At 43.9% G+C, this 25,035-nt stretch overlaps 2 protein-coding genes across 8 annotated transcripts in view; one reads left to right on the top strand and one right to left on the bottom strand.

Moving 5' to 3' along the window:
* The window catches only part of Acaca (acetyl-CoA carboxylase alpha), a 270,501-nt gene extending 247,671 nt beyond the window's left edge, over window positions 1-22,830 (bottom strand). The window contains exons 1-2 of one of the 5 annotated variants that reach the window (XM_059271384.1): window positions 22,546-22,830; window positions 21,793-22,111 (exon numbers count right to left, since the gene is read on the bottom strand). In XM_059271384.1, coding sequence (XP_059127367.1) covers window positions 21,793-21,833 — 41 coding nt within the window. In that variant the 5' untranslated portion in view covers window positions 21,834-22,111; window positions 22,546-22,830. Of the gene's footprint in view, window positions 1-21,792; window positions 22,263-22,545 lie in introns of those variants that run through there. The other 4 variants (XM_059271383.1, XM_059271385.1, XM_059271389.1 and 1 more) reach the window with 4 other exon arrangements.
* Window positions 22,831-24,185: 1,355 nt separating this feature from the next.
* Window positions 24,186-25,035, top strand: part of Tada2a (transcriptional adaptor 2A) — a 43,367-nt gene continuing 42,517 nt past the window's right edge. For 2 of the 3 annotated variants that reach the window (XM_059271381.1, XM_059271380.1), the window contains exon 1: window positions 24,186-24,298. Coding sequence is in view for 1 of the 3 variants with exons in the window: in XM_059271380.1 (XP_059127363.1) it covers window positions 24,274-24,298 (25 nt within the window). In the remaining 2 variants the exon portion in view is untranslated. The remainder of the gene's footprint in view (window positions 24,299-25,035) is intronic. The other variant, XM_059271382.1, reaches the window with a different exon arrangement.

Below are 25,035 nucleotides of genomic sequence, written 5' to 3'. Positions count from 1 at the left end.
AACAACCTGGCAAAGGGAACCCAGCCTTAAGCATCCCCAAAGCCCTTCTAATAAGTCATTCCTGAAAGGTTTCTGGACAACAGAAATATAGCATTGAAATGAAATTGGAAAATTCAGAATTCCTAAAGGAAATCTGATATCATGCTTTTTCTTTTCTTTTCTGATACTGTGATTTGGACCAAGGTCCTCACACTGCAAGTGCTATGTCACTGAGATATATACTAAACTCTTTCTGTAAAAGTAACTTTTATTTTGAGGTAGATTCTCACCAGGTTACCCAGAACCTGGAACTCCTTGTGTGGCCTTGAACTTTGAACTCTCTTGCTTCAGCCTCCAAAAGGAGCTGGCAATACAAGTGTGCACCACCAGGCCTGGCTATGCCTTATTTAATTTTCAATTTTTTTGAGACAGGTTTTTATGTACGTAGCCCAGGCTGGCCTCCAACTTGCTTTGGCTCCAACAAGGTAGCTGAGGATCACCTTGAACTCCCAACCTTCCTTCCTCTACCTCATGGCTAAGCATTATTTTACCAATGAGCTGCCTATGGTTTTGATTAGGACTCCAGAACAAAATGATTGTGATAATGATCCCACTCACAGGGGCACAGCTGTGAGCAGAGTCTGACCTGCTTAAATAAGATTTCAGTGAGAAAGCAGAACTAGGCACGGAAGCAGCTGATATAGAGAATGATGTTATCCTGCTTCTTTCCCAAGAGTGTGAAACCATTCCAACTGCCGAATGTTCCACATTCCTCATGTACATATTATTCCAGATGTAAATATATATTACATGTAGCCCAGGCTAGCGTTGAACACCATACATATCCCAGGATGACCTCAGCTCATGATCCTCCTGTCTCCCACTTCCCATGCATTGGAATCACAGGCGTGAGTCACCAGGCCTGGCAAGTAATTTTGTCTTCTTAGTTCTCTAGAAGAAACCATACCCAAAGTCTAACCTTCCTCCTTTCACGTCAAGTACTGTTCCCTCCAGGATTCTTGAAAGTGCACTAACTAAGCAGGGGACGAGCTGAGCCAGGAGGAAAGGACAGACACAAAACAATGTGATTCAAAGTTTCCAGGAAGAGCTGAAGAACACCTCAAGTTCCACAGAAGACACTTTCAGCACACAGCGGACAAGGGACAAAGGACTATGTGTGGTGGTAGACGTGGGAGCAGAACATCTGCACCCTACTAGTGACTCAAAGCATCACCTCAGTTTGTCCATACACCTGTTACTTTGCTTGACCATATACTTTAGCAAAAACAAAAAAACAAAAAACAAAACTGTTCTTTCCCAGGTCTAGTAGGGGAGGTTATTAAAAAGATTCTATTTGATTCTAGGATTAATGCCAGCATCCATCGCTGCCCTCATCCACAACAGAATGTCCCATAACCCGGAAACATGAGATTTCCTAGAAGATGAAAGCCATGGCTGAGTCTGTGTTCATCAGTTCTGCTCGTCTGCAAGAGTGAAATTGGGGTAACATCTGTACTGGCTTTCTCCATGGAAACTGACATAGTCAGAATTATGCATTTTGTTTAGAGACAGTTGTTTCCCTGGCAAAAGCAAGAATTTTCTATTTCCCCACTCCCTAATCAGTCAACAGCTTTGAATCCCTTCTCCAGTGGAGGGAGGATTTTGGAAACTAGGGAAATGAGAGAGAGAGAGAGAGAGAGAGAGAGAGAGAGAGAGAGAGAGAGAGAGAGAGAGAGAGAAAGAGAGAGAGAGAGAGACAGAGACAGAGACAGAGACAGAGAGAGACAGAGAGACTGAGAGAGACAGAGAGACTGAGAGAGACAGAGAGACTGAGAGAGACAGAGAGAAAGAGACAGCAGAAGAGAGGGGGGCCCTCATGTATGGACTTTGGGATGTGGACTTCAGTCAGCAGATTGCTCCAGAGTCAGACACAAATGCTCAGGTCATCACTCTGGATGACACTCTTATTATAAAACACTTCAATGCAACTGCCAATGAGTCTTCTGCCAAGTGCCAAGTTTCTGCTGCAAATTCTTTCTCATTAAAGTATCATATTTGGTTTTCCTGATTACTAAAGTGTGTTTTATTTTCATTATCAAAATTTATATCAAACAATGGAAAAGGTAAAGGAATATAAGAATAAAAGTTATATTTAATTTCCCACAGGTAATGAATAACACTGAAACTTCTTTTATAGGCATAATAAATATATGTGCATATGATAAGAGATATATATTGCATAGCATAACACTGTCCATACTACTTTTAACATGATGCTCTTTTTTCCACTACTACATTACTGTCATATTTCCTATTGGCACATTAATTTCCTTGTGTTTATTTTCAGTTTTAAAGGAAACTAGAACTCTTTGTTTTTGAAGGATCTGTATGACCCTGCTACCTTTTGTTTTGCTGGACAAGGTCTCATGGAGCCCAGCTAGCCCTGAGTTCACAGTGTAGCTAAGGATGATCTGAGCTCCTGACTTTTCTCTCTCTAGCTCCTAAGACTAGGATTATAAGTGTGCACCACCCTACCTGGCTAATATTCCAATATAGTACTTTTTTATCCTCTCTTTCACTCTGTAGCCCAGGCTGGTCTGAACTTACTATGTAGGCTAGACTGTCATGATCCTCTTGCCTCAGTTTCCCAAGGGCTGAGATGGCAGGCATGAACCACCTGCTCAGCTTCCCAGTACTTTTGGATAGGTCCAAAGATTAAGGCAGATAGCTGCTTGGTGCAAACAAGACAGGTTCACAAAAAGCTCCACTTTGAACTTTTGAAGCTATTGCTTAATGACTGAGTAAATAGCAACATTTGTGGGGTGTTAAAAGGATTACTTGGAAGCCAGGCACAATGGGTCATACCTATAATCCTAGCACTCAGACCGCTAAGGCAGGAGACTGCCATGAATTCCTCTAGGCCAGCATGGACTACATAGTGAGTTCTCTATCAGCCTTGGCCACAGAGTGAGACCCTGTCTCAAAAAAAAATTACTTTAAGAGAGAGTAATGGAATATAAATAACTGAAATCAGAAATGGGGACTACTTTGAAAAAGAAAGAGGTCAGTGGGGTAAAAGAATAAGATTCAAGTATGATGCCTACATATGAAAATGTCATAACGAAACCCATTTTTGTATGCTAAGCAAAACAATAGAAAATAAAAAGGGCTACTAGGAAAATTTCCCCCCTAAAAAAACGCATTATTTATTAAATAATATAAATATACATATAAAGGGCTAGGGAGATTGCTACTCTTCCAGATGAACTGAGTTTGGGTCCTAGCACCCATACCAGGCAGCTCATAACCATCTGGAACTCTAGTTCCAAGAGACCTAACTCCCTCTTCCGGCTTCCACAGGTATACACACACATGTGGCATTTACTCACAAAGATCCCTGCCCCACGCACATACACATAAATTAACAAAAATAAATATAAGAAATATTAACACTTAAAATATACATCAATTACACACATATATATATATACATTTTGCCATTTCTCCAATTTTAGATTTATTTAATGTGCACATGTCTTCAAGTATGCATATGCACCATGTGTATACCTAGTGCCTGTGGTGGTGAGCTGACATGGGAGCTGGGAACTGAAATCTATAAGAGCAACAAGTGCTCTTTGCTGCTGAGCATCTCTCCAGTCCCCACTTATTTATTTCTTTGTTTGTTTGTTTATTTTAGCTATAACTGTGACCAAATCAAAACAGACCAGACTGGTTGTGGTGGCACATGCTTGTAATCCCCTTACTTAGGCAACTGAAGTAGGAGACTTGCCACGAGTTTGAAGCCAACCTGGGCTACATAATGAGCTCAAGAATAGCCTGTGCTACATAGAGAGAAAAAAACAAAATATCAAACTGACATGGGACTCTCCATATCTGAAACTTCTGAGCAAGCATTAACGTTCTTCCTTTCCTTCACCCTGAAGCTATGCAAGGGCGGGCTTAGGAGCAACAGCAGCCCTAACTGCTCTCTACCCCCACTTCTGACTTTGGATGCTCTTTAAACACTACCCAACAGATTCTGATCTAAAGTGTTTCCCCAGCGTTTACATTCAGCTATTTTCCAAGAAGAGTCACTCATGACAAGGAGCCACAAACCCTTTACATATTGACATAATTTGCCTAGGACAGGTTAAGAGTCTATGCTCCCCTTCTCTTCCCACCCTCAAAATTTCATTCCTGGGTTCACACAATGGCCCTCATAATGTCTTGAGGACTTGCTATTTCTCCTATCAAGTGTATTTCCTGGTTCTTGTCCTTGAAGTCTGTAATCCCCGTATGAATTTGTGTATTTTTTTTTTTTTTGAGACAGGGTTTCTCTGTGTACTGGAACTCTGCTGTCCTGGAACTCTCTTTGTAGACCAGGGTGTCCTTGAACTCAGAGATCCGCCTGCCTCTGCTTCCCAAGTGCTGCGATTAAAGGCATGCGCCACCCCTGAACCCCTGGCATTGTGTATTTTTTTTCCTAATGGTTTTTCGAGACAGAGGTTTCTCTCTGTGTAGCCCTGGCTGTCTTGGAACTTGCTCTGTAGACCAGGCTGGCCTTGAACTCACAGAGACCTGTCTGCCTCTGCCTCTGCCTCCCAAGTGCTGAGATTAAAAGCATAAGCTAACACCATTGTGTATCTTTACATTGCTTTGTATTAATAAAGCATCATATTTGTAGTAAACACTCAAATTATGTGTTGATGTCTCATCACTGAACGGATGGTTAAGGGAGGTAAAACTCTGTGTGTGTGTGTGTGTGTGTGTGTGTGTTTCCCAGTAAAAGAGATGGCTCTCAGGGCCTTGTATGGACCACACAAGTGCTCTACCACTGCTCCACATCTCAAGCCCTTTTTGTTTTTACTTTTTGAGACACTGTCTAAATTGCCCAGGCTGGCTTTGAACTGGTGATCTTCCCGTCTCTTGCACCTGAGTACCTGTGGCACCAAGCCTGGATGCATGACTCCTTTTGTACAAGAGAATCAGGTAATCTTTATTTTCACATAATAACTGCTATTGGATATTTTTATTTAAGATTTATTATTTTTTTTTCATTTTTAATTGTGTGTGAGCCCATGTGGGTACAGTGCCCAAAGAGGACAAGAGTATCCAGTGCTCCTGAAGCTGTAGTTACAGGTTTTAACCTGCCTGACATGGATGCTGGGAACCAAACTCAAGTCCTCTGCAGGAGTAGTACCCCCTTAAGGGCAGAGACCTCTCCAGCCCCAAACTGCTATTGGATTTTAGACAAGGTGAATCAAAGAGGACCCATTGTGTAATTGTTGGTGAAGCTTGAACTCATCTCTCTCTGTTTTATATTATTATTACTACTACTACTTTGAGACTGTGAGACAGGGTCTCACTGTGTAGCCATGGCTGGCCTGGAACTCACTATCATTATGTAGATCAGGCTGGCTTCAAGTTCATAGAGATCTGCTTGCCTGTGCCTCCCAAGTGCTGGGATTACATGCATGTGCCACCACACCCAGCAAATGCATCTCTCAGTTCATATTCATCTGTTGTTATTATTTAGTGTGTGTGTGTGTGTGTGTGTGTGTGTGTGCACATGCATGTGTAAGCCTGTGTGTGGAGATCGGGGGAACCTCGGTATCATCATTGGAAATGCTGTCCACCTCTTTTGAGACATGAGATTCCCATCAGCCTGAAGCTTACTAATCGGGCCAAGCTTTCCGGCAGGAGAGCCCCAGGCATAGTCCTGTCTCTACCTCCTCAGCACTGTGATTACAAGCTTACACTATCACACCCAGATTCTACATGAGTACTGGGGATCAAGCTCATTCTCATGATCGCAATGTACTTTATGGACTAAGTCATCCCTCTCCCAAGATCTTATTTGTGGTTTTGAAAGATGGGGTCTCCCTGTGTTGCCCAGGCTGGCATGCAGTGGCTATTCACACTACTAATCAGCACAGGAATTCTGACCTCCGTTTCTAACCTGGGCCGGTTCACACCTCCATAGGCAACCTGGTGGTTCCCTGCTCCTGGGAGGTCACCATATTGATGCTGATCTTAGTGTGGACACCCAATCGACATAGTCCCATGTAGTTGAGGTTGACCCTGAACTTCCCATCTTCATGCCTCTTCCTCCTGAGTGCTGAGATCATAGGTGTGGACCCTCACAACCAGTTTACACAGTGCTGAAGATGAAGCAGAGTTCTGCAATCACTCTACCAACTAAGCTTCAACCTAGCTTTGGATAGTTTTTGCTTTTCTACTGGTCTGTTTGTTTGTTTTTAGGATGGTTTCTCTAGCCCAGACTAGACTGAATTTATGTACGTGCCCAGCCTGGCCTAGAAGTCATAATTGGTATTCCTGCTTCAGGCTCCAAAGTGCTGTGATTATAGACAAGAGTTACCACACTTAGCTCATTTTACATCTTTCTGCTCAGATTCCTATATCTCTTGTTCCTTCTCTTCTCCCTCCAATATGTATTTTTCTACTTTCTTTTTACTTATTGTGTCTTTCATACCATGTATCTCAATCCCATTCATTTCCCCATCATTTTGTATCTGCCCTCTGGCCTTGCAACATCCCTTGAAAAATAGAATAAAATAAAATTTAAGTGGAAAAAAGGAAAAAATTACATAAAAGAAGCTGGAAGCTGTAGTATGACACAGTAAATCATGTAACAAACCCTTTTATCCATGTATCTTTACTTGCATGTGTTCATTTCAAAGAGTCATTGGTCTGATTCAAGGCCTCTGGTTTCTGCTACACTAAAGATACTGGGCCCTCACTGGACTCCTCTTGGATTCCTGTTGTCCTGTGTCATGGAGATCCTGCAGTCTTGGATCTGCAGAACCAGCCCCTTCACATGCTTCAGTAGATCATAGACGGGGTGGATGTTGGGGTGGGCCAGCTCATGGCCCTGGTTCTGGCCTGGGTAGTTGCAGGGTTACTCAGCCTGCCATCTCTGCCCTGACCTCACCACCAGCTTGAGCTCTCCAGCATTACCCTGGCTAGTTCACCCCTTGCAGCAATGAGCAAGGGGCAGACCAGAGCTCCTGCTTTCATGCACTCAGGGTCAGCTCACCCACACCTACACCATCAGGGCCAGGTCCACTGTGTTGCCAAGGTGAAGTGCAGGGGCCACTCTTCTGACTGTTGCAGCTGGTGAAGGGCAGGGACAGCTCTCCCTCTCTTATCAGGGCATCTTCCCCTACCATCGCCTTATCACAGACAAGAGGTGGGGCCAGATCTCCCACAATCACTTTTTTTTCTCCAGCCAGTTCACCTGTATCCCATCAACAGGGTCAGCTATACTGTGATGCTCAGGCAAGGTGCAGGGCCTCCTTTCCCATGTGCTGCAGATAGTGAGGGGGAGGGTCAGCTCTGTCACCCACCATAGATGGCAGGAGCGAGGGGGAAGAGCAATATGCATTTTTTAAAAGATTTATTTGTATCACTTTTTATTTAGGTGTGTGTGTGTTTGTGTGTGTGTGTGTGTGTGTGTGTGTGTGTGTGTGTATGTGTGCTTGCATGCATGTGCATCTAGAAAAAGCCAAGAATGGGTGTCAGAATCTGAACTCTGGTCCTCTGGAAAAGCAGCAAGTGCTCTTAACTGCTGAACATCTTTATAGGCCCTCTTTGTGTGTGTGTGTGTGTGTGTGTGTGTGTGTGTATGTGTGTGTGTGTGACAGTATGTTCGTTTGTAATAATCTCACTCTGTAGGCTCAGGCTGGCATGGAACTTATTTTGCAGATCAAGCAGGCTGGCCTTGAATTTGTGGCAATCCTCCTGCATCAGTTTCCCAAGTGCTGGAATTTCCAACACTTTTTCATCTCTTTTTCTTTTCCTTATTCACTAATCTGACCTGGATTCTAGGAAATGTAGCTTCATGTGTGCACTGGAATATCAGGTAAATAAACCTGTTCTCCCCCAACCTTCCTTCATTTGGTGCCACTTAGCAACAAGTGCTCTTTGGGCTGTAAGTTAGGAACTTTCACTGGACGCCTGTTTGTGCCACCCAGTGGCTAGAACTAATAACTGCATCCTGAAAAGCACAGGGCATTCATGAATAAAGGCAACAAGGGTATGCCACCACAAAGGCCAGGTGTATATTACTGCCCAGTGGGAAAATAATTCTTAACAGGCAAAGACGGTTCCACTGTAAGTCTCATTTTCTAAATGACTTTAATAGAAGGGGCGAGGGTATATTCCGAGGGTTATAGCCATGGACTCCAGGACTAGATGGTGTCCTGGAGATTTTCAAGGATCTTACTCAAGTCACTCCTCCGCCCCAACGTGCTGGAAATGAGACATCCAGTGGGTGCTGGAACCGAACCCAGGGCCTCTGCAAAAGCATCAAGCACTGCTCACCACCCTCTAGCTCCTGGGTCACTGTCTGATGTGCACTTCACTTCTTTTGTTTGTGTGTTTGAGACAAGGTCTCATTTAGCCTGTGCCAGCCTCCAAATAACTATAGCCAAGGATGGGCTAGAACCCCAGATCCTCCTGCTTCCATTTCCGGAGTAGAAGTTCAAGGTCATCCTCAGCAACATAGGAGTTAGAGACCAGTTTAGGCTACATGAGACTCTTTTTAAAAAAAATTTTTTTAAAAAATAAATAAAGCATCAGAATTTGAGGATCTAGGAGTCCCATCTGGCTTCATGCATTTGTCTTCATTTTGCCTTCCATGGCTGGATTTTAAATGCTCTTAATGCTTACCCTAAAAAGTTCTATAAAACTAAACTCCCAACTTTTTTTTTTAATTTATTTTTGAGACAATGTCTTACTATGTAGCCCTGGCTGGCCAGGGTGGCCTTGAACTCACAGAAATCCACTTGCCTCTGTCTCTAAACCACTGAGATTAAAGTTGAGTGCTTTTATTCTATTTATTTGTTATTTTATTTATTTATTTTGAGACAAGGTCTCTCTATGTAGCCCTGGCTGTCTTGGAACTCTCTATGTGGATCAAGCTGGCCTGAACTCAGAGATCGTCTGCCTCTGCCCCTGTGCTTGGATTCAAGGCCACCGCTTCCTGTGTGCTTTTATGCTTAACTGACATACAATAACTGCACACATTTGGGGTGTAATGAGATATTTCAATATATAATATAAGAATATAATGTGTAATAATCAAATAAGGGTAATTATAATTTTCATCACTTTAAGCTTCATGTTGTGAACCTTCAAAACCTTCTTCTAGCTAGCTTTTTTGAAATGTTTACTAAATTGTTCATTGCACCCACAAGTGCTACAGAAAACTACAACCTCTTCTCAACAAGGTCTCCATACTCCATACCCATCCTTTTTCTATCCTTCTTCCTCTCCACACTTCCAAGCTTCAGTTCTCCTTGCTTCTGTAAGGTATGTTTTAAGCTTCCACTCATCAGTAGAAGGGTTCTGAGGGACTCTTGTTGTAGAATATTATTTTAAGGTGTGTTACTTTTGTTTATGTTGCATTTATTTAACTCTGTGGAACTGTGTTACTGTGCCTGTCTAAAACATCTGATGATCTAATAAAGAACTGAGTGGCCAATGGCAAGGCAGGATAAAGGATAGGTGGGGCTGGCAGGCGGAGAGAATATATAGAAGGAGAAATCTGAAAGGAGAGGAGAGAGCTAAAAGACAGAGAAGGAGGAGGACTCCAGGGACCAGCCACCCAGTTACACAGTAAGCCACCGAGTAAGAGTAAGATTTACAGAATTAAGAGAACAGGAAAAGCCCAGAGACAAAAGGTAGATGGGATAAGTTAAGTTAAGGAAAGCTGGCAAGACATAAGCCAAGCTAAGGCTGGATGTTTATAAGTAAGAATAAACCTCCGTGTGTGATTTATTCCGGAGCTGGGTGGTGGGCCCCCAAAAAGAACAAAAAACAAACAACAACAGACTCTGCCTTGATGAATGACAAAGTAAGGTGGTCGGGTTTTCAGCATATTCCAACCCATATTTGCTTTGTTTGGGTAATTTTTGTGTGTTGATGTTTTGTTTTGCTGTTTTTTGTTGTCATTGTGGGGTTTTTTGTGTTTTGTTTTTGCTTTTTTTTTTTTTTTTGAGAGAGAGGGGGGTCCCGTGTAGCTCAGGATAGCCTCAAACTCATTATGCAGCTAAGCCTGGCCTTGAAATCCTATCTACTTTTACCTCCTAAGTGCTACAATTGCAATTGTGCACCACCGCATTTGAACCCATTTAATTTTTTTAATTACATCTATTTTTATTTATTTGCATGTGTGTTCAAATACCCATGTGTGTGCCATGGCACACATCAAGGCCAGAGAACAAGTTGGAGGAGTCAGTGTTCTTATACCATGTGGGTCTCAGGAATCAAATTCAATCATCAGACTTGCTCTAAGCTCCTTTACCTATTGAGCAATCTGGCTGGCCCTATTCATTCTTTATATTAAAATGAAAGGGGGAAAAAATCAAACCAAGTTGTCAATTTCTAAGACCTGTTATGGTCTTATTGTAAAATGAAACCAGTTAGGTAAAACCCAGGTTCAATTTCAGAATGATTTGGGTAGATAATATTCTTCTAGATGTCTATGAAGACACCACTGTGTTGAAAAAAAAAAATGCAAAAGCACATGCCTTTAATCCCAGCCCTCAGGAGGCAGAGGCAATCCGATATCTGTGTGTTCTAAGTCAGCTTGATCTACAGAGTGAGTTCCAATACAGTCAAGGCTACACAGAGAAACTCTGTCTCAAAAAAACAAAACAAAACAAAACAAAACAAAACAAAAAAACAACCAAACCAAAAAACCACAAAATACAGCAATATCTACACCTCAGGGATTGTGTCCATTTAAAAAGCAAAAGGGGCACAAGTCTTTATAATTCAAGCTATGTGGTAGACAAAGGCATGGTGATCATGTGGACCCTGAGTCCAGGCCACCAGGGAACACCGCAGTGAGATCTGTCTGAAAACACCACAAGCACCAACCCCACCAGGGCATGGCAGAAAGCACCTTTGCCCAAACGTTTTGTCTGAGTATACTGACGATGAACTTTGGCAAACCCACTACATCCTGTGCCACAGCATGGCACAGCCGAGAAGTCTGTCTGGAAGCCTCTCCCTGCTGCACTCTTACTTTCCTCCCCCAGCAGCTCTCTCCCTTCTACAGAGAATGAATCGGACTTTATCTGTGCTTCAGGGAAATCCTTTCACTCCAATGGGTCCCTTCTTCCTGCTGGGTTAACTTTAACATTTTATCTCTGCAGAAAGTGCCTAACATTTGATGCATACTATGTAAGAACAAAGGACTCTGCCTTCCTCTGAGGTATTGACAGGAAAACAATAAGCAGGTGGGTGTGACCTGCAACAGCCTCTGCATCTGTCACCCACTACCTGCTGTTGCCTTTTCTACGAAGTTCTTGATGTCACAAACACAGTGAGCTTTTCAAAGTGCAAACTGTACAGCATCGCTTTTCAGCAGAAAACTGCTCAGTGACTGTCTCTCACACACTGGCTCGACACTTACCTCTAACATAAATTAGTCAGCTGGGGTGGACAACACCTGTCACCCCAGTACTTGAAAGTTCAAGGCCAGCCTGGACCATGTGAGGAGGTCTAAAAAAAAAAATGCCCCAAACCTCACCAGGTTTCCCTATTATTCATGTTGGTTATTGCTGTTTTGCTGGGATTAGTTGTAGGTACCACCTTTTTTTCTTTTTAGAAGCATAAATATTTATTTGTAACAAAGGAGTTTGTGTACAGTGTTGAAAATCTACAACTTCTTATTAAATTCACATTTGCACTTCACCTTTTTAAACAAACATTTATAATCATTATTTTATACAGATATAGATATGTAAACACAACATCGAGTTCAGTGGTCCTTCAGCATTTTCCACTTAAATGTTTTTGTTTTTAACATAAAAACAGGTTATAATTCCAAATTCCAGAGTTATTTGAACCTGGAAAATATTTTCTCTGTAGAAAATAGTAAAAAATGATAACATTTCCCAATAAGCCCTTTTAAGCCAAATAATAGCTGAATTATACATATAAATATTGATTAGATTCTGGGATACAGAAGAAACCGATCTTCATCTGTTCAGAGAGCTATGTTTTACTTAAGTTGTGTATTCATTTTCCTGTATTCATTTTCCCCTCCACTGTTTGATTTATGGCAGACATTTTTCTATAGGTTAATTCATAACCTAAAAAGATTTTAGCCTCCCCTCCTGAAAGTACAGCCAGCATATCTTTTCATCAGCTTGATAAACGGTAAAAATTCTTATTCTAATAGTGAAATGTTTCACTGAGGCTTGAGTAAAACCAAAACTTATTTATAAGCCACAGTCATCCTAGGGTCCCCCTGCTATGTGGCCTCCCTGGTTCTATGGGTTGCAGTCTGATTGTTCTTTGCTTTACATCTAGTATCCACTTATGAGTGAGTACATACCATGTTTGTCCTTCTGAGTCTGGGTTACCTCACTCAGGATGATTTTTTCTAGTTCCATCCATTCGCCTGCAAGTTTCATGATGTCATTTTGTTGTTGTTGTTGGTTTTTTGTTTTTGTTTTTGTTTTTGTTTTTGTTTTTGATACAGAGTTTCTCTGTGTATATCCCTGGCTGTCCTAGAATTCACCTTGTAGACCTGGCTGGACTCAAACTCACAGATATCTGCCTACCTCTTCCTCCTGGGTGCTAGGATTAAAGGTGTGAGCCACTATGCTAGGCTAATAATTGTTTCTTCCTTTGGTGGGGGACAGTTTGAGACAGGATCTTTCTACGTAGCCCTAGATGTCCTGTAACTCATTATATACCAGGCTAGCCTCAAATCACAGAGATGCCTCCCTCTGCCTCCCATGTGCTGGGACAGCCAGGGCTACACAGAGGAATATCCTCTCCCTCTCTCCCCACCATATCTCTCTGTGGATATGCTTTAAATATAGACTGGATTTCTCAGAGCCATTCTACTTCCTAAACGAATGTTTACCACCTCTGCTTGTTATACAAAGCATCTGGCCAAGAAGCTTGCCTCTCCACTATGCTGCTGGCTTACATTCTCCAGGGGTGAGCCTCTGCATCACTGACATGGGAATAATACCACCTCCCTGAAGGGATTTCCTAGGACCAAAATGAAAAAAAAAAAAAAAACCATATACAGAGAGCCTCAAACAATAGCTATTTGGTCCTTTGCTATGTCATTTTGAAGAGTGCGTTTGTGAGTACTTGATTAAACAGTAGAGAGCTGCAGAGAAAAACGTTCTTGCTGTGATTATAGATTCTAGAAAATTAATAAAATGAGCAGAGACACACTGGAAAAATGTGTTGGCTGTGTAAAAATACCCAATTAGAGTCATTTATATAAGCCACTTAACATTTAAGGCCTAATTATCAAGTAGCACCATAACAATTACACATATCATTAAATATGCATCAGGTTAACCTTTTCTGGGCTCCTTCCATTTGCTTACAGTTGGAAAGTAATACTGCCCCCAAAGAACAGTCTTCAGCTAATTACTCCTAATACACACTTCTGTTCACTACTCACATTCATGAACTGGGACAGATTCTCAACTCATCTCCACTTGACACTACTGTACTCATCCTGGTGGGACTACATTTGTCCCATGACCTTGAGACCTGACTCTTCACTTTTTTAAGCAGTGACAAAGAAACTCTATTTACATGCCCCTTGTTCTAGAAACCTATAGGTTTCAGGAAATAGAGTCACTGATTCAAATAATAGAAATATCCTAGTGCCCAGCACTAGAAAACCAAACCTAGAAAACTTTTGTTTTGTTTGTTGTGCATATCTCTGGCTGTCCTGGAACTCATTCTGTAGCCCAGGCTGGCCTCAAACTCAGAGATCTGCCTGCCTCTGCCTCTCGAGTGCTGGGATTAAGGGCGTGTGCCACCACCATCCGTAGAACCACTTTTTAAAGGTTTATTTTTTAATATTTTAAATTATGCATATGAGTATTTCTGTGTGTGTGTGTGTGTGTGTGTGTATGCACTTGCGGCCTGCATGTGAGTGCAGTGCCCACAGAGGCCAGAAGAGGGCATAGGAGTCCCTGGAACTGGACAGGGGTTGTTTGCTGCCAGGTAGATGCTAGGAACCAACCCCGGTACTCTGGAAGATGAGGCAGTGTTCTTTTTTGGGGGTGGGGGATTTCTAGACAGGATTTCTCTGTGTAGTTTTGGTGCCTGTCCTGGATCTCGCTCTGTAGACCAGGCTGGCCTCAAACTCACAGAGATCCACCTGGCTCTGCCTCCCAAGTGCTGGGATTAAAGGCGTGCGCCACCACCACCCCACCACCGCCCGGCTGAGGCAAGGTTCTTAACCACTGAGCTCTCTCTCCAGACCCAGACTCCTGGTCTTATGCAATGCTAGGATAGAATTAAGAGCTTTGTATGCACTAGGCAAACGTTCTATGATTGAGCTACATTCCCGCTTTAAGATTGTCTGAATTAGATATTATCATTTTTTATATAAGAAAAAGGTCAGAGAAAGGTAATAACTTACTGAAGTTCTTCTTTTGGTTGTTGTTTTGAGACAGGTTCTCACCCTATTGCCTAGGCTCACTTAGCACTAGAAACACTCCTCCTGCTTCAGCTTCTAGGCACTGGGATTGTCACTCTCAGCCACCATACCCAGGTTTAACTTGGCTAAACTATTTTTGACTCATTTTGTAATTTTACATTTATTTATTATTGTGTGTATGTGAGGTATGTGTGCATGTGGAAGTCAGAGGACAGCTTGAAGGGACCGGTTCTCCTTGCATCCTGTGAGTTCCAGAGCAGCAAACACTTTTGTCTGCTCAACCATCTTGCTGGCCTGACTTTTGTTGATGTCGTGTATGTGGGCATGCACGTGTCCTAGAACATGTGTGGAGGTCAGAAGACAACTTTTAGGAGCTGATTCTTCCACCATTGGGTTTGGAGATCAAATTCAGACGTCAGGATTCCATGGCAAGTGCTTTACCATGGAGTTATCCCACCAGCTCTTCTGAACTCAGCCCAATTCTTAACAGTGTTAAGAGGTAGAGAGATAGGATTCAAACTCAGGACTCCCCTGTCAAAGTCCGTTCTCTCAAAATTATATTAAATCAGGCCAACATCCTTATAGATACTTCAAACATTCACTGTGCATTCATTCACTGGTTGCAAAAGAGTACAGACTATTTGTCACCAGATGATGACAAATATTTGGGGAGTCTGTTCTGACAGTCAAGAGGTGGAGGGCCTGTTTATCAGGCTCAAAGGTATGCAGTCACGCTGCTGAGTAGGCATATTTAGTTTTTCTGAATATCAGGTTCTAGAATACTTCTCACTTGATCCAACCTTTTAAATTCTATGCAAAGCCTAGTTGAGTCATGAGGCAGATATCCTGTACTTTGTGAGGAAGAGTAAGAAGTCAGTCGGGTGGAGAAGAGGCAAAAGTTAAGGGTAACAACAGCCTGGCTATATCAGAGCTTTACTGAATCACCATGACATGAAAATCTTCATAACTAAGGCTGTTACCACATACATCTTAACAAAACTAGTTTTTTTTGTAATTTCTTGTGAATAGCATTCCCAAATATCCTTTACTTGTGGTATATTACTTTACATTTTTTTATATTAATTAAAACTGCTTGGCCATTAGCTCAGGCCTACCATTGACTAGCTCTTACACTTAAACTAACCCATTTCTGTTCATCTACATGTTGCCTGGCTTTACCTGTGTGCCATTACATGCTGCTTACTTTACATTTTTATTCTCTTATTTACAGATAGGGTTTCATGTAGTCCAGGTTGGCCTCAAACTTGCTATACAGCTGAGGATGACATCCAACTCCTGATCCTCCAAGGCAGGGATGGCAGGTGTGTTCTATTATGCCCAGTTTTAGGTAATGCTGGGGTTGAATCCCAGGGGTTTGTTCACACTAGATAAGCTTCTACCAACTGAGCTACAGCTCTGACCCCATAATTTTAGTGGATTTTTTTTATTGTTGTTGTTGTTGCTTGAGATGGGGGGGGTCTCATGTAGCCCAGGATACCCTCAACTCACAATCTTCCTACCTCTGTGTCCCAGTTGTTACAGGTACATGCCACCATGTCTGATTACAGATCCGGTTTTACTTTTGGCTGTGTTACCTGAACGACTTGGAACAAGCGAACCTTGTTCTCCCTTATTGTAAAGTGGGATACAGCAAGACTTTTTACTAGCATTTTCTTTTCCCTTCTTCACCCTTATTATCTTTGGGATTGATCTTCCCTACGGTATAGAGACATGAATATACAAGGGTGCCTCAACCCTACTCTGTAGGCTGGGTGCAGTAGGGGAGGACCAAATCATATAAGATCTCTAGGAACCTTCTGTGAGGAAAAGGGTTAATTCCCTAACCCTTCTTCTTCAATTTACATTCTTTATTGCCTTAGGGCCCAAACATGGCAGCATTTGGTCAGTGAAGAGAGGCACACCATTGAAAACAATGCATCACAGTGCTGTCCCAGACACGGTATTTAAGAATGGAACGGACCATCTATGGATGACAGCATGGACACCTGCTCCAGCTCTCTAACCCTTTGCAAGAAGGTAGCCTCACAGAGAAGACCATGGGGAAGGGGGAGAGAGGAGGAAGACAATGTTCTGAGTGTAAGAGACCAGTGGGCTCCTGAAGCCAGGACTTCTGTGAAAAGCACCCTGATGCAGACACCTCTAACACTGTCCTACTTGAGGCTTGGGTCCTTTGTGAGCCAAGTTGCTCTTCCTCTCATGGACTCTATCACCGGAGGGCACTTTTGAGGAGCCCCAGTGATTAGAAAAGTGGTCTAATGCAGGACCTATCCCATGCTTATCTCTACTGACAGGGTATTTCTCATAGAATAGAAGGGAAGAAGGCAGAGCTGGATTTTGAGAGTTGCTTTAAAAAAAAAAACACATTTGTTTTTATTTTATGTGTATTGGTGTTTTGCCTGAATGTATGCCTGTATGAGGTATCCCTTGGAACTGGAGTTACAGACAGTTGTGAGCTGCCATGTGAGTGCTGGGAATTGAACCTGGGTCCTCTGGAAGAGCAACCAGCGCTCTTAACCACTAAGTCATCTCTCTAGTCCCAACACTTGCTTTTTAACAATATACTTGCAGGGTCATTAACGACAGACATCTCAGTCAGGTGGGAAATATGGAAAATTGCAGGAGAGCCAGTTTACGGAGTTGTTCGATACTTAGGATATAGAGAGTAAGTAAGAGAGACAAGCAGGGTGGCACATGGCTACAAGCTCAGGCTGGGGCAGAAAAGATCACCAGATCGAGGGAGCCTAAGCTACACAGTGAGTTCCAGCCCATATAACAAGACTCTGTCTCACTAGAAAAAAAAGGAAAAGTAAGCAGACACAACGGTATTATTTTCACAGGAAGGAGACTCAGAACATGCACTTTTGACTCTAAACACAACAACTCCATGGATGAGGAGGAATTGAGGATTTTGTTCCCAACCAATGCAGTCACATTACAGAGCCTGACATCAGGAAACAATTTTCTTTGTTAGACTTTTGGTTCAAAAGTAGACTCTTTGCTTAGTCAAGAATGAAGGCCCTAGAGAATGTGCCTGTCTTGAAGGTCAAGGTTTAAAAACAGAGGTCAGTAAATTTGTAAAATTACTGTGTGTCCGTTTTATTTCCAGATTTCTCTGTGGAGATGGTGAGAGGGGGAACAAGGCACATCTTTGTTCTGAAGTTAAAACACAGGGTATGCTGGGAACTCAGAGTTTTGAAGGGTCAGGAAAAGTGACAGCCAAGCTGAAGTGAAGTCCTCCCTTGGCAAAGGAAGCCAGGCGGTAAGAGGGCAGATGAGAACGGGAGGTCCTTCCATGGTGCTTGGGAACTGACTACAAGATGATGAGCACAGAAGTTTGTCACAGGTTAAGCGGAGCTTAGTGGCACAGTGCTTGCCTTGGTTTTGATCCCTGGCACCCAAACAGAACAAACGAGATAGATCTGGAAGGGCCTTCTACAAAGAACGATGTATAGATTTGTTGTACAAAACAAGGCACATCTTAGTGAGTCAAGGCAATATTAATAACTAGGTAACAACAACAGGAACAAACCAGGAATCGCCTGATCAATTCAGGAATTACGGTCACTCTACTTGTAAGTCATGTTCAGCTGCTTGAACATCCAGTATAAGTATAGAGTAATTTTCTTTTTCATTTTATTTTTTAAAACAGTTTTTAGATTTATTTTATGTGTGTAAGTGTTTTGCCGGCATGTATGTGTATCACTTGCATGCCTGGTACCCATGGAGACCAAAGGCCTAGGTCCCTTAAAACTGGAGTTACAGGTGGCTGGGGGCCAGTCCTCCGAGCCACGGAGCCTGAATCACTCCAGCCCCAGGTCTTCTTGTAAATCTCACACATTTTATCTGAGTAACTTTATCTGTGCCTTTGGCCTTTATTGTTTCGGTTTTTAAGACAGGCATTTCCTATGTAACCCTTGACTGGCCTGGAAGCTGTGCTATGGACCAAGCTGGCCTCCACTTGTAGCAATCCTCCTCTGCTTGACTCCAAGTGCCCGGATTCAAGGTGTGTGCCACTATCTCTGGCCAATACCTTTGTCTTTATTCATTTCACCAGTATCAGCTGGTCCTACCTTTCCGGGTGCTGAGGTTACAAAGAGAAAAGACAGTCTGTTCTCAAGCTGAGGAGAACACAGACAAAGAAACACTTCTACTTGGTACACAACTGGAGCCCTGAGCTGAGCCCTGAGCTCTCCACTGAGCAGCAGACTTCTATTGTCATTTCCAGTTAGGATGCAAAACACAGAGCCCAAACAAAACTTAAGTTTCTCCTCCTAGTCAGTCTGCCTTCGATTAGACTCCCCCCTTCTCTTCTGATGGTCTTGCAATGCCACTAACACTACGCTGCTTAAGGAAGAAATCAAGGAGAACACTGCTCCCGTCAGGGTTATCCTTCCTTTCACTGGAAAGTTTATTTTGGCGGTGGGGGTGGAGGTGGGGGGGTTTGGGGGGTTTGGAGAGTGTGTGTGTGTATGTGTGTGTGTGTGTGTGTGTGTGTGTGTGAGAGAGAGAGAGAGAGAGAGAGAGGAGAGAGAGAGAGAGAGAGAGAGAGAGAGAGAGAGAGAGAGAGAGAGAGAGAGATCTGCCCATATGTGCCTCTACACATGAAGGCCAGAGGTTTTATGTTGGGTGTCTTCCTCAATTGCTCTCCACCTTATTTTTTTGTTTTAATTTTTTTGTTTGTTTGTTTTTCAAGACAGGTTTTCTCTGTGTAGTTTTGGTGCCTGTCCCGGATCTCGCGCTGTAGACCAGGCTGGCCTCGAACTCACAGAGATCCGCCTGGCTCTGCCTCCCGAGTGCTGGGATTAAAGGTGTGTGCCACTGCCGCCCTGCTCCACCTTAGTTTTTGAGGCAGGGTCTCTCCTGAAACTCATCAATTTGGCAAGGCTGGCTGGCCGGCCACTGAGCTCCAGGAAGGTGCCTGTCTCAACTCTCCCCAGTGCTGGGGTGACTAGTGAGTGGAGCACTGGTGATCTGAACTCAGGTCCACATGTTTGTGCAACAGCCCCTTCATTCTATTTTTTGAGAGTATGTCTCAATGAACCTGAAGTTCACTGATTTAGCCAAACTGTCTGACCAACACGCCCCAGGGATCCTCCTGTCTCCTTCCCAGCGCTGGGGCTGCAGGCACGCATCACCTCATCTAGGGGTTTATACTCAAACAGACTGAGCCATCCCACCAGTCCCTGAACACTTTCTTTTTTTAAAGATTTACTTATGTACGAGCGCTCTATGTTCCTGTGTGCCTTTATATGCCAGATGGGGGCATCAGATTCCACTAAAGATGATTATGAGCTACCATGTGGTTGCTGGGACTTGAACTCAGGATCTCTGAAAGAACAGCCAGTGCTCTTAACCTCTGAGCCATCTCTCCAAACCCGAACATTTTCATTCTTATTGCATTAATTCCCGCCCCCACCCCCACCCTCCCCACCCCCGCCACAGGGTTTCTCTGTGTAGTTTTTGGTGCCAGGATCTCGCTCCATAGACCAGGCTGGCATTGAACTCACAGAGATCTTCCTGGCTCTGCCTCCTGAGTGTTGGGATTAAAGACGTGCACCACCACTGCCTGGCTTTATTGAATTAATTTTTAAGTTAGCCTATACATAATTGGTTTCATTATGTCATTTTCTCACATACATGTCATCATACTTTGTTGTACACCCTTGGATACATTTTAACTTATAATTTAATTTTCATACCCCTTGGACATTTTAATTTATCCATTTTTTTTTTTTTTTGAGCCAGAGTCTTATACACCAGACTGCACTGGAATTTTGTATGTTGCCCAGGTTGGCCTCCTGTATGGTGGGGTTACAGGCATGAGTTGCTATGCTTTTCTTAAGGACATTGATCTCAACCCTTCATGGAATTCTATCACATCCCAGTGAAATCCAAAATCCATCCAAAGTTTACCAAACGACATGTGATCTGGGTCCTGGCCATGTTTCCATCATATTTCTTTAATCAACTCTATTCCAGCCAGTCTGGCCACCCTGCTTCTTTTCCATGCCAATCAAATCCACATACCAGGGCCACTGTACTTGTCTCTCTTCCATGGTTCTTTCGAGAAATCCACTTAGCTTCCGTTTCTCATTAAATAATCGGATGTCTGCTTGTGTGCCATGTCTACTAAGAGACCTTTCTTCCCTATCCTGACTAAAAGAAAATTTCTGTATCACTGTTAATACCTTGATCTCAATTCATTTCCCATAAAACCACATTAAGAGCCACTTTTTTATTTATTTAATTTTTTTTTGGTTTTTCAAGACAGGGTTTCTCTGTGTAGCTTTGCACCTTTCCCGGAACTCACTTGGTAGCCCAGGCTGGCCTCGAACTCACAGAGATCCGCCTGCCTCTGCTTCCCGAGCGCTGGGATTAAAGGATTAAAGGCGTGCGCCACCACCGCCGCCCAGCCTAGGAGCCACCTTTTAATATTTATTATATATATATAATATACTTATCTTTTATTATTTACATATATAATACATCAACCTTATGAGCAGGAGAATATGTTTTGCTCACTACCAAATTCTCAGCACCTAGCACAGTGACTGCTCATTGTGTATTTGCCAAATGAATGAATTGACTTGAGGATTCAGTAAATGTAAACATTGATACAATGCTCTAACATTGATACAATAAGTAGGAAAGTGTATGGAAGGGAATATATATAAAAAAATTAACTGTTTATTTAGCATGGTGGGGTGATTTTCACATGTGAATTGTAATGTTCTCTCTCTCTCTCTCTCTCTCTCTCTCTCTCTCTCTCTCTCTCTCTCTCTCTCTCTCTCTCTCTCTTTGGGACAGACAGATCTCTCACTCTGTGGCCCACCCAGACTGACCTCAAACTCATGGCAACTGTCCTGCAGTCTCCCAAGTGTTATGATCACAGATGTATGCCACTAACTACACCCAGCTGAGTTTTTTGTTGTTGTTGTTTTAACAATGGACTTATATTACTTGTGTACCAAAAAACGAATAAAGATGCCACATAGGCAGTGTATAAATGAATTCCAACAGAAGTTGGGTAAATCTGAGACAGATTTTTAAATAGATATACAGCATTATAGTTCAGATCAACCAGGGCCTGAATCCCTTCCCCAACACTTGGCAGCAGCAATGCGATCCTAAGTTATATTATATATTCCAGTGCCTAAATTTCCTCAGCTGGACCTTGGAGACAGGAACAGTGCCTTCCTCAGAAAGTTGTTTTAAGCGAGCCCGTATGAGTAATCCGCTTTGTACAATGCCTGGCATGCAGTAAGGAAGGACTCCACAAATGGAAGATATTACAACAATCTCTACTAGTAGTAATAAGAGATGTTGGGACATACCTAGCCCTCAAGATTGACATCAGAGTGGACCACCACATCATCACTGCACTTCCATGTGGGCATCTGAAGCCCAGGGAGGGGATGGGTCTTTCCAGAGAAGGCAATTTCGACGTCCCAGAAGCATCAGAATGAAAAGGACCCTCTTCACCCCTCCAGGCATTCAGTCTGGGTAATCCATAAGTGGCATGGCAGGGCCCGGGCTCGCCGTCCTTCGGCCCAGTGCCTGGGCAGCCTCAGTTTCCTCGCTTGCAACAGGACTGGAGTGGGACTGTTAGGAGAAAATCCAGACTGAGCCAGCCGAGGCACGGCACCGGGACGCCTGTGGCGACGGGAAAAGTGAGAGCCGGTGAGACTCCAGAGCCTGTAGGCGAGCGGGAGGAACCACTCTTCCCATCCCGGGGCAGCGCTACCGGGACCCGCCCGCGGCCCGGGTGGAGGCGGGGCAAGACGCGGCGTGCTCGCGACGGCGTGGTCCGGGGCCGCGCACGTGATTCGGGGCCGCGCACGCGGGCCCGGGGGGGCGCGCACGCAGAGGACCTGGCCAGCGCGCGCCGCGGGAGGCTCTTGGGCGCGGAGGTGCGAGAGCGGGCGAGGTGAGAGGAGCGGGCCGGGCGGCGAGAGCGAGGGCACGCGGGGTCACGAGGGGCGGGCTGCCGCGGCGGGGCCACGCGTGGGGGGGAGGCGGGTGCGGCCCGACCGGTCCCGAGCCCCCTCCCCCCCGTTCCCCCGGGCGGGCGGCGGGCCGTGCGGCACCTCGGTGTTCCCGGCTGGGCGCTGGAGCGCCGGCCCGGTCCACCTGCCCCGCTGAACCCCCACGTGGGTCTCCGAGAGCCTGTGGTTAGCAGCGTTTGCGAGCCGAGGCCGGGGTACAGTGACTGGCCCAAGGCCATGCAGCTGTAAGGATGCTCTCTGCCCAGCTGCTAAGCCCGCACGCAACTCCCGGGGCCTGCCCCTCGGTCCCTTCCCTGCCCCCTTTAGTAGTTAATTTGAATGTAGCCTGGCTCTCAAGGATGTTAGTGTCACCGAGCGGGCTTTTAAGAAAGGGGAAGGAAGAAAGATTTTTTTTGCTTTCTGCAGCATTCTTGCTTTGTGACGTGTTTGTCAGAGCGTATTCTAGCATCCTTTACGGTGTAAGCTTCTATTGATAGGGCCCTGCTGTTCACCAGCCTGTTAAAACATTGTGCAAATGCCCCAGTCTTTAGCGCTTCCTTTCCTTGGAAAAAAAAAACAGCCTGTTCCACGAGATTGTTGGGATTCCAAGAGATAGTCCATATACAGTGATACTATTCAGATATTGATTTATTATTATATTCCTGGGTGTATACTATTCCTTTGTTAAATTCATTTTTCTACTGGGTGGTGGTAGTGCACGCCTTTAATCCCAGTACTCTGGAGGCAGAGGCAAGTGGATCTATTAGTTCAAGGCCAGCCTGGTCTAGACAGGACAACCAGAGCTACACAGAGAAAACCTGTCTCAAAAAATTATTATTATTATTATTATTATTGGTTTTTTTTCAAGACAGGGTTTCTCTGTGTAACAGCCCTGGCTGTCCTGGAACTGTTTTTGTAGACCAGGCTGGACTCGAACTCAGAGATCTGCCTGCCTCTGCCTCCCAAGTGCTGGGATTAAAGGCCTGCACCACCACCGCCGCCACCCAGCCTGGGTAGGATTTCTTGGTCTCCAGTAATACTCAGATTAAAAAAAATTTTTTTTTGAGACAGGGTCTCACCATGTAACACTGGTTGTTCCAGAACTCAGTGTGTAGACTAGGCTGGCCTTGAACTTGAACGTGGTCACAGAGACCTGTTCTCTTCTGCCTCCTGGGTGCTGGGATTAAAGATGTATACCTCCACACCAGCAAGTTCCAGATTTTGTAAGGAGGACAGACGTACTTTAAATTCTGTGAACATAGAGGTCTGAGCGTTGTGATTGGCCACCCCACCATTGCTGTGTCAGTTTACCAAAGTAAATCTGGCCAAAGAGAGTGGATACTTGGCAGAGAAAGCCAAAGGTGTTTTTTTAGAAATTGATAGCATTTGCTGGTTGTGGTGGAGCACGCCTGTGATCCTTGACCCGGGGAGCTAAGGAAGCAGGAACTTCAGGTGGATTCCAGCCTGGACTACCATAGTGAGTGCTTGAAAAGCAAAAACCGAAAGAGATATGTAGACCCGTGTGCCAGGCTACACTGTATGGATATTTGAGTGGACATTTAATGCTCACTCCTTTGAAGAGCTTGTTGCTTCATAGCCCCTTTACAGAGGAGAATCAGGTTTGTAGAGGAAGAGCAGGTCCCCCAGCATCACAAACCCCTGGTGTGACAGGGTTCAAGGTGCTGCTTGAATATAGGCTTTTGAACGGTTTTCTGATCCATGTGGCTCTTCTCTTTGTTCATAGGCGATCATTCATTCCTTTTTGGCTGCTTCTGAAGTCTTGAAGAAGCTCAGTATCAAGGAAGATCAAACAGCAGTCACTGTTAGAGCATGGACCGTTTGGGTTCCTTGAGCAGTAAGTACCATGGGACGAGTCTCGGTGAAGATGAATAGCCAGCTAAAGTAGAAGGTGATTGTGGAAGCAACACCTTTGAAGTTGAATGATAATGCTTGAAGGAAGTATGAATGTCTCCTTAAAGGCAAATCAACCAGTACCTATTGGTTGCCTACTGAACAGGACACAAATGTATCTATCACTCCAAGTCTTAGAATAAAGCCACGCTGAGTGGACCAGCCACCATGTGATTGATCTGTAATTAAACATCTTTATTTCTGAGCTCAGGGTTTCATGTAGCTTAGACTGGCCTGGAATTGGCTTTGTAGCTAAGGAGGACCTTGAACTACTTATTTTCCTAAGTGCTGAGAGTTCAGACATGCACCGTCATTGGATTTTGAAGAAATGGAAATCACAAAATTAGGTGATGCAAAGTAGATGTTCATTAGTGTCCCAGTAAGAACCAGAAATGTATTTTTTGTTTCTTTATCATTTTCTTAAAGGCATTCTGCATTTTCCCTACGTTTATTTAGAAAAGTAGACTCTTTGGACACATCTAGTTCTACATTTTCAGTTTAACAGTGCTCCAAGTATAGACTGAAGCTACTCTCACCTTTTGGAATTTTTGTTTTGTTTTGTTTTTGGTTTTTTGAGACAGTTTCTCTGTGTAACAGTGTTGGCTGTCTTGGAACTCACAGAGATCCTCCTGCCTCTGCCTTCCAAGTGCTAAGATTGAAGGCGTGCGCCACCACTGCCAG

This window comes from Peromyscus eremicus, chromosome 8a (assembly GCF_949786415.1).
Source record: "Peromyscus eremicus chromosome 8a, PerEre_H2_v1, whole genome shotgun sequence".
NCBI lineage: Eukaryota > Metazoa > Chordata > Mammalia > Rodentia > Cricetidae > Peromyscus > Peromyscus eremicus.
This window is presented reverse-complemented; position numbering and strand designations above follow the sequence as displayed.